This window comes from Passer domesticus, chromosome 21, assembly GCF_036417665.1.
Source record: "Passer domesticus isolate bPasDom1 chromosome 21, bPasDom1.hap1, whole genome shotgun sequence".
NCBI classification, from domain to species: Eukaryota; Metazoa; Chordata; class Aves; order Passeriformes; family Passeridae; genus Passer; species Passer domesticus.
Window position 1 is genome coordinate 4,679,528 of NC_087494.1, and position 9,096 is coordinate 4,688,623.

A 9,096-nucleotide genomic window follows, 5' to 3' on the forward strand; every position below is an offset into this window, starting at 1 on the left:
CACCATCCCTGGAGTGTTCAGGAAGCATGTGGGTGTGGCACTTGGGGATGTGGTTTAGGGGTGACCACGGTGGGGCTGCGGGGTTGACTTGATGATTTTGGGAGTCCTTTCCAGCCTTATGGATTCAGTGATTCCATGGTTTTGGACATGGCAAAGGAGGCTGTGTCCAGGTTGCTGTGGTTGTACACAAATACAAGGGGATTTAGGGACAGACAAAATGTAAACACAACAATTCCACTGGGGAATAAGGAAGGGAGAGCATCACCTCTGGGTGTGGTGCAGGTTGGTTTTACCTAGAACTGTGTCAGCAGGCAAAAGGACAGTCCCAGCTCTGCCTTGCCCTCTGTTACCTGTTCCTGCTTCCCCTTTAAACTTCCTCCAGCTCAGAAGCCCTGCTTGCCAGGAATGTTTCAGGAGAACGAGTGGGATCTGTGCTGTGGAGGAGTGTGGGAGTACCTGTGTTGCAACAGCAGCTCAATCATGCACTGGCTAAAACCACTTGTGAAATCACTCCCTGAGTTTTCCTGCTGGCTCTTGTTGACCCTGGAGCTTTAGCTGGGAGCAGTGCAGAGTGCTTGGAAATGCCCTTTATTGCCTCAAGAGCTGGTGGGCTGGGCTCCTGTGGGTGTGGGGTGCAGTGTGTGGGTGCACACGTTGCTCTGGAGCTGGCTGGCTGCTCGTGCTCACACAGGGATGTCTGGGCTTGGATCCTGCTCCTGGCCTTGTCTTGGAGCCAGGAGCTGGAGTTACAGCAGAGTCAGGCCTCAGTGTGACCCTTCCTGACCAATTCTGCTCCAGACTGAAAGCTCCTTCTCCCCAGACACAGGATGTCCCTCTGCTCCATGTGCTGTCAGTAGGATGCCACCAGCCCTGATGTGCCACTGGAATTAGGGCTGCCCATGGCTGCGTTTGCTGGGGTTGTGAACTTCTCCAAATTTATTCCTCGTGAAGAAATTATTAAAACCCCACATTTGTTGAAGTGGAGGTTTGTGGGAGTGGGTTCTTTGGCTTCTTGTTCCTGTGATCACCAGCTGTCCCTGGCTTTTCCTTTCAGCAACACGTGCACGATGGGCGCAAGGAGAGCCTGGATGGCTTCGTGAAGACTTTTGAGAAGCTGCCCACGACTGATGGCTACCCTGGGATCTATGCCTTAGACTGTGAAATGGTGGGTCTAAAGCCAAAACAAAGCTTTTTGGGGCTGCCTGAGGTGTGACACGAGTGGCTGAAGGGAAGCTGTTTGCTGACCTCATTCTCTGTTCTGAATATTGGTGCTGGAGGTGTAAATGAGCTCTTATTGATTGCTGTGCTTGGCTTGGGGGCTGTGCAGCCCTGGCAGGCTCTGGCTGGCCCACGCTGGGCAGTGCTGCTGCCTGGCCTTGCTGCACCAGATGTGCTGCATTTTGGGAGCTGCAGCCCTTGGGGAGGGGCTCCACAGATCCCACACTGTTTTGGCCTGTGCCTCTCATCATCTGCTCTGTTCCTGCAGTGTTACACTAAGCAAGGACTGGAGCTGACGAGAGTAACTGTGATCAACTCCGAGCTGAAAGTGGTGTATGACACCTTTGTCAAGCCTGACTCCAAGGTGGTGGATTACAACACCAGGTGAGGGCTGTAGCACCAGCTGAGGAGGGTCTGTGGTGGGACAGAGCTTTGTGCTCTCTCAGGAGCTTGGCGTGGCTGGCAGCACTTGTTGAAACTCCACTCCCTAAGGGCTGAGGGGCTTTGGGCCTTGAGGTGTTTCTTCAAGTGAAGAACCCCCACGTGTGTGCTGTTGCTCTGCAGGTTCTCAGGTGTGACAGAAGAGGACCTGGAGAACACGAGCATCACCCTGCGGGACGTCCAAGCCGTCCTACTGAACATGTTCAGTGCAGACACCATCCTGATAGGGCACAGCTTGGAAAGCGACTTATTTGCACTAAAGGTAACTTGGGCTCTTATTTCACATCTCCCTGTGGTGCTTTCCCACCCTGGGGGGTGTAAGGTGTTTCCTTCAAGTTTAGGAACTGTTTATTTCCCAGGACCAGGAGGGTGGCCTCACCTCAGGTCCTGTGTTTTGGGCACCACAATATAAAAAAGCCATGCACCCATTAGAGAGTGTCCAGAGGAGCTGTGAGGACGTGAGGAGGAGCTGAGGGGAAGGGTCTGGAGGGGCCTCATGAGGAGCAGCTGAGGGTACTTGGTTTGTTCAGCCTAGAGGAGACTGAGGGGAGACTCATTGAGGTCTTCAGCATCCTCATGGGGGGCAAGGGCTGATCTTTTCACTCTCATGACCAGGGCCAGGAGGCCAGGAAGGGCTGGAGCTGTGCCAGGGCTTGGCATGGAGCTCAGGGCAAGGCTCCTGCCCCCGAGGGTGCTGGCACTGCCCAGGCTGCCCAGGGAATGGTCCCGGCCCCAAGGCTGCCAGAGCTCCAGGAGCTCTCAGGGCTGCTTAGGGTGGGGCTGTTGGGGTGGCTGTGCAGGGGCAGGGGCTGGGCTGGGTGACCCCTGAGGGTCCCTTCCCACTCAGAACATTCCAGGATTCCATGGTTTGTCCAGTCTCTGAGCCTGTGTGAAGCTGGTTGTGGTGGAAGTGCAGGGAGTGGGGTCATGTCTGTCACTCATGGTGTCACCTCAGCTTTTAGTGGCTGCTGGTGCCCAGGGTGACAGAGCTGGACAGGGCTCTGAGCAGCCTGGTCTGGTGGAAGGTGGAACAAGATGGTCTCTAAGGTCTCTTCCAACGCAAACCATTCCATGATTCTATGACTGATCCCAAATAATTTGCCTCTCACCCCTGCCTGATCTGTTCTCTGCTCTGTGCCAGCTTTTCCAGGAACTGTGGTGTTACTTTGATGAAGTTACTTTGACCTGTCCTGTTTCCTGCCTGGCCCTCAGCAGCCTGGTGTGCCCATCCCTCAGCCACCTCTGCTGTCCTGCCAGGGAATCTGTCCTGCACTGAGGCCCCAGGGCTTTGTCCTGGGTCACCAGGAGAGCGTGTGGCAGGCAGGAGCCCTTTGTGCTCACATGCCAGAACTTCCCTCAGCCATTCTTTGTCCCACAGCTCTCCTGCTGAAGGCTCTGTGGCTGCCAGCTCCCAGGGCTGGGTTGGAAGCAGGAGCTTTTAATGCCTGTAAAACACTTTACCTCTCCGTGCACCCTTTATCCCAGCCCTGGAGAGGCTTCATCATAATCAGAAAGACATTATTTCCAGTTAGATCAGCTCGAGATGACTGCCTTGGCCTCTTAGAGGCTTGATTTTCTCTTAGCACCTCAGCTGCTGCCAAGAGGAGGAGCCCAGAGCCATCCAGCAGAGCCGTGGGGTGTCACAGCAGAGTGGCCCAGGGCTGTGGCACTGAAGCCATATCTCACTAATGGCTCTGGCAACTTCCAAGTGCTGATGGCACTTCAAGTTTTATTTAAAGCTTTATTATCCTGTTTCCTCACTCTTCCTGATCTACATAAGTAATTACCAGTGTGTCTGGGAGGGTGCCAGGGCTGAGTGCAGTCCAGGGGAGATTATCCATAACATTGGCAGGTTTCTATTCCGAGGAGTGGAGCAGGTTGTTCCTGTTCAAGTGCAGTTGTGGAGCTGTTACTGATGGAGTTACGGGTTGTTCTGCAACATGAGCTGGTGCCTGGAGGCAGAGAGGAGAGGGGATTATCAGGGTCCTGTTGGAGTCATTCCTGTTGGGACAGGACACAGGTTTATCTCTTAGGCCCTGCCCTTCACTCCTGTGCTCAGGACATGGGATTGCCTTCACCCACATTCCTTCAGCTCCCACTGAATGCAGTTCATGGCAGCAGAGAATTCATCTTGTCTTAGCCTGAGAGGAAGAAATCAATGTTAAAAAAGCCAGCCTGCCCTGTGATTATGGACTTTATCAGATGGGGCCTTTTGGCTGTCCCCAGCCCCCTTGGTGCAGGGCAGGGAGCACTTTGACCTTCCAGCATCCTCAGTTCCTCCAGCGTGGTGACAATTCTTAACTGAGCTGTTGGATTAGAGGGCTGGAGCCCCTCTGCTCTGAGCCAGGCTGGCAGAGCTGGGGCTGCTCCCCTGGACAAGAGAAGGCTCCAGGCAGAGCTCAGAGCCCCTGGCAGGGCCTGAAGGGGCTCCAGGAGAGCTGCAGAGGGACTGGGGACAAGGCCTGCAGGGACAGGAGCCAGGGAATGGCTGCCAGTGCCAGAGGGCAGGGCTGGATGGGAGATTGGGCAGGAATTGTTCCCTGGCAGGGTGGGCAGGCCCTGGCTTGGGGTGCCCAGAGCAGCTGTGGCTGCCCCTGGATCCCTGGCAGTGCCCAAGGCCAGGCTGGGCAGGGCTGGGAGCAGCCTGGGACAGTGGGAGGTGTCCCTGCCATGGCAGGGATGGAGTAGAAGCCCTTTAAAAAGTCCCAACTAAAAACACTCTGCTATGATTCAGTGATAGAATTTCCTTGTCCCATTCCACCCTTGCTGAGCTGGTGCTGGTTAAAAACTTCCTGTTGAGTCACTGCTGGTGGATGGGAGGATTTGGGGTTGGTTTGCACCCTGAAGGCCAGGCCTGCTGTGCAGCAGCAGTGTGATGTACATCCTGCTTTGTCACGTGTGCACATCCTGCCCACTTGTGTCCCCACGTTAGAGCCCCAGCATGGTTTGGTTGGAGGGCACCACGAGCATTGCCCAGTCCCAGTGCTCTGCCACAGGCAGGGCTGCCACTCACTAGACTGAGAAGCAGCTGAAAGGTTGCTACAGCTCCCACAGGGGCTGTTGTGCAGTCAGCTGGTTCTTCAGTTTAGTTTTTAATTGGGAAAGGCTCCAGAGCTGTTCCAGCTTCTCCAGGCTGGGGCATTAAGGACTGACCTGTCCTGCTGGAGTTACACGAGCTGGATCAGCCCCAGTCTCTGCTGAGATTCAGGAAACCCCCTGAATGTGAGGTTCCAGGGCCGTGGGGCTGGCACAGCAGTGGGAATGCTGTGTGCCCACACCCTGCAGGGGGACTCATCCTGGATGCAGCCAGAGCCTCCTGCCAGACTGGTTGGGTCGGAAGCTGCCGAGAGCGGTCACGGAGCCCAGAGGTGACCGGAAGGTTGCTGCAGCATGGCTGCTCCCAGGGAGTGCCTGTCTGTCCCTGTGGCAGTGGGGAAATAACCCTGTTGCTGTGCTCCTCCCCAGCTGATCCACGGCACTGTGGTGGACACAGCCATCGTGTTCCCCCACCGCCTGGGGCTGCCCTACAAGCGGGCCCTGCGCACGCTGATGGCCGACTACCTCAAACGCATCATCCAGGACAACGGTGAGCCTGGGGCCCCTCCTCCTGCTGTGCTCTCCTCAGCCCTGCCTTTGCTCGCCCCAGTTCTCTTCCCCCTGGTGTTTTCTGTGTGTGGTAGCTGGGAATGTGCTGCGTAAGAAGCCTCAGCCACAGCTCATTTCAGTGTGACCCCGTTCCGAGGGCAGGGCTCTCCCTGCTTCCCTGCCTGTGCTGAGTGGGACAAAGGAAGTGCTGTGGGAAGGCTGAGGGTGGCTCTGCCAAGGTCAGGTCCTGCCCTCCCTCCTCTGTAGCCAGCTGGGATGGAACCTCCTGTTGGAAGTGGGGCCTGATCCCTCCTGTCTTCCCTGAGCACACTGTGAGCACTGCTGGGGGAGCTCCCAGCTGTTCCATAGCTGATGGTGTCAGGCTCAAGCCCAGCAAAAAGTGTGGATTTAGTGGAAAAAATACATGTTTAACATTGGGAGTGTTCAGCCTGGAGAATAGAAAGCTATGGGAACTCCTTAAAGCTCCTTGTAGGGCCTGAAGGGGCTCCAGGAGAGCTGCAGAGGGACTGGGGACAAGGCCTGCAGGGACAGGAGCCAGGGAATGGCTGCCAGTGCCAGAGGGCAGGGCTGGATGGGAGATTGGGCAGGAATTGTTCCCTGGCAGGGTGGGCAGGCCCTGGCTTGGGGTGCCCAGAGCAGCTGTGGCTGCCCCTGGATCCCTGGCAGTGCCCAAGGCCAGGCTGGACAGGGCTGGGAGCAGCCTGGGACAGTGGGAGGTGTCCCTGCCATGGCAGGGGTGGCACTGGCTCAGCTTGAACAAACCATAAACCACAAACCATTCTGTGATTCTGTGGAATTCTTTAAACCCCCAGCTGTGGCTCAGGGTGCCCCCAGGTGTGGCTGGGGCTGCAGGGAGCAGCTGGCTCTGCCTGGGGCTCCCTGAGCTGAGCTGGGCAGGCAGAGGGGTCACTGCCTCTGTGTTTGTGTCCCCAGTGGAAGGACACGACTCCAGTGAGGATGCCAGAGCCTGCATGGAGCTGATGGTGTGGAAGATCAAAGAGGATGCCAAGGTGAAGCGATGACCTGCGTTGTGTCTCTGCTGTCCTCCTGCACCTCTGTGAAGAAGCAGTGCAATAAATGCCCACGGCCACTCTGTCCCCCCTGCCAGCAGCATGTTCCTGCTCCCCAGCCATCCCAGCAGGACTCCTGGAGTCACAGTGCAGCCCCCCTGCCCGGGTGGTGGCTCTCGGATCCTCAGACTCCACCTGAGGCATTCTCTGTGGTCCAAGCACTGCCTTTTGGGCCTGGCAAGGTGGTTTGGAGTAGCACAACCAGAACTTCTTGGTTCCTAGGAGAAGTTTGTTAGAGGTAGGTTGGAGATGTGCAGAAGGATGTTTCTGGTTCAGTTCAAGGTAGATTGTTTACTTTTTTTTGTTTTTCCCAAATGTAAGTTAAATTGCCTCTGTACTCCAAAGCAGTGTTTGGAGAGGGGGGAGGTGGAAGAAGGTTGGGCAGGAAGCTGTGAGTGGATTGTGTAGCTGGTGTGGGAAGCCAGAGCTGAGGATCAAGCACTTGGGAAGAGATCCTGGTGCAATCCCACTGCAGAGCTGCAGAAGAGGGAGAGGAATGAGGTGGGATCTGGGAAGTGCCACCTGCTGTGCCCCAGGTGATGTCCTTGCTGAGGGCTGGCTGGCACCTGGTTCTGCAGCCAGTGCAGAGGGGGAAACCACGAGTGTCCCACCTGGCCCAGACCTCAGGGAGCCACGAGGCAGGACAGGGACAAACAGCTCCCAGAGCCAGGGAGAGCCTGCACCCCATCACTGCAGGGTGGGACAAGGGTCCTTCCCTGGCCCTCAGCTTCCAGCAGGCCCCAGTGAGCTCGTGTTCAGGGAACGAGGTTTGGGGTGTGCAGGGAAGGGTGCAGCTCAGGGGGGCCTCAGCAGAGTGCAGGACAAAGCAATAGGGGAAAACCCTTCATTTCACCTCGTTTACATGTTGGGAGTTCTGCAGAGGACCCAGCTGTGTGTCTGGCACCTGGACTAAAGCAGCTGCTGGGTGTGACTCACTGGGGTGACTGGATGGCACTGTGGGTCCCTCTGCCCAGCCCCTGCTGCTGGCTGGGGACAGCAGAGCTGAGGGGACAGACATGGACCCCATGTCTGCCAGCTGGGGTCAAGGAGCACTTCACCCCAGAGCAGTGACCCCTTGCCCTCCCTGGCAGCTGAGTTGTGTCCCTTGGTGGCTGCTGTGTCCCTGTGTCCTGCAGAGCTGCCTGTGTCAGTCTGGGGACACTGGGGCAGAGCAGCTGCTGGGGTTTGGTTCCTGTCAGAGCCAGGTCCTGCTCACTCCTTTGTGCCCCTGCTGGGCTCAGGGTCTGGGGACAGCTGTGTGTCCCCTGCTTGTCCTGCTGAGCTGTCCCAGCCTGGGGGCAGGAGCTGGGCTGTGGTCAGGACAGGGATGTCCTGCTCCAGCCCCTCACAGGGCCCGGTGACCTCTCTGCATCCCAGTGCTGCCCTTGGAGGGAGGTGGCTTCCCTGGCAGGCTCTCCAGGAGCCACCAGGAGCAGTGGGGCTGTGCAGGCTCCTGCTGCTGTGGGCCCATCTGTGTTTCCCCTGGCTGCCAGTTCCTTACCCCAGGTTTTGGGGATGCAGCTCCCCCACTGCTCCACATCCAGCTCTGCTCCTTCCCTGCCTTGGGGCTTCCACCCCAGGCAGCCTGGGGACACCTTGTGCTGTCCCTGTGTCCCACTGCCTGCAGGGAACAGTGCTGGTGCTGCCCGGGCTGTGGGAGACAGTTCAGTGCTTCCAGGTGTGGAGGGAAGGTTTGTTCCTGCTCCTGCCTCTTTCCCGTGTTCATTCCCCATTGTTCTTCACCCCTGGCTGCAGCGGTGGAATGTCCCTGGAGCAGCCCTGCAGGCTCAGACCTGGCTCTTGCCTCCTGCCCGTTCCTCAGCAGGCAGCCCCTGCTTCCCAGCCTTCCCTGGCACAGCCAGGCGTGCTGTGCCTGCTCTGGGGCTGCTTGGCTCCCTCCCACTCCTGGGGCAGGGATCCTGCCAGGCCATGCACCCCCTCACTCCCCTTGCTTTCCCCACTCCAGCCCAAACTGAGGCTTTTGGGGTGGGGGGGAGTTGCCTGTGCCAAGGGATGTCCCTGGGAGAGTGGAACCATACCCAGGCACACTGTGGGTGTGGTCAGAGCCAGTCCTGGCCCAGGGCTGCCATCACCTCCCCCGGCACCAGAGGTTTGGTTGGGTTGTACAGAACGATTGTAACCTGTAACTTTTTGTAATTGTTTTTAATAAAAGAGTGTTGACTAGATGCACATTCCTGAGTCTGGGACTGCTCTGCCTGCAGATGGTTGTGGAGGGGGGGCTGGAGCCATCCTGGAGCTGGGAGGGGCTGGAAAGGCTTCCCAGGAGATTCTTTCCAAGCTGGAGAAGTGGGTTCAGCACATCCAAGGTCCTGCACCTGGGTCTGGGCATCCCAGCCCTGAGCACAGACTGGGGATGGACTCGGGGAGAGCAGCCCTGGGGGGAAGGACTCGGGGTGTGAGAGGCTCAGCCTGCCCCGGCCATGGGCACTGCCCCAGAAACCCCCCCTGTGCTGGGCTGAGCCCCCAGCGTGGGCAGCAGGGCAGGGGGGGATTCTGCCCCTGTGCCCCTGTGCTCAGCTCAGACCCCACCTGCAGAGCTGCCCCAGCCCTGGAACAGCAGCAGGAGGACGTGGAGCTGCTGCAGCCAGGCCAGAGGAGGCCACGGAGATGCTGCCAGGGCTGGAGCCCCTCTGCTCTGAGCCAGGCTGGCAGAGCTGGGGCTGCTCCCCTGGACAAGAGAAGGCTCCAGGCAGAGCTCAGAGCCCCTGGCAGGGCCTGAAGGGGCTCCAGGAGAGCTGCA

The 9,096-nt window shown here is 58.0% G+C and overlaps 1 protein-coding gene across 2 annotated transcripts in view; it reads left to right on the forward strand.

Moving 5' to 3' along the window:
• Positions 1-8,525, forward strand: part of REXO1 (RNA exonuclease 1 homolog) — a 44,936-nt gene extending 36,411 nt beyond the window's left edge. For both annotated transcript variants that reach the window (XM_064396273.1, XM_064396272.1), the window contains exons 12-16: positions 1,055-1,165; positions 1,487-1,602; positions 1,783-1,921; positions 5,125-5,245; positions 6,199-8,525. In XM_064396273.1, coding sequence (XP_064252343.1) covers positions 1,055-1,165; positions 1,487-1,602; positions 1,783-1,921; positions 5,125-5,245; positions 6,199-6,287 — 576 coding nt within the window. In that variant the 3' untranslated portion in view covers positions 6,288-8,525. The remainder of the gene's footprint in view (positions 1-1,054; positions 1,166-1,486; positions 1,603-1,782; positions 1,922-5,124; positions 5,246-6,198) is intronic.
• The last annotated feature ends 571 nt before the right edge of the window (positions 8,526-9,096 follow it).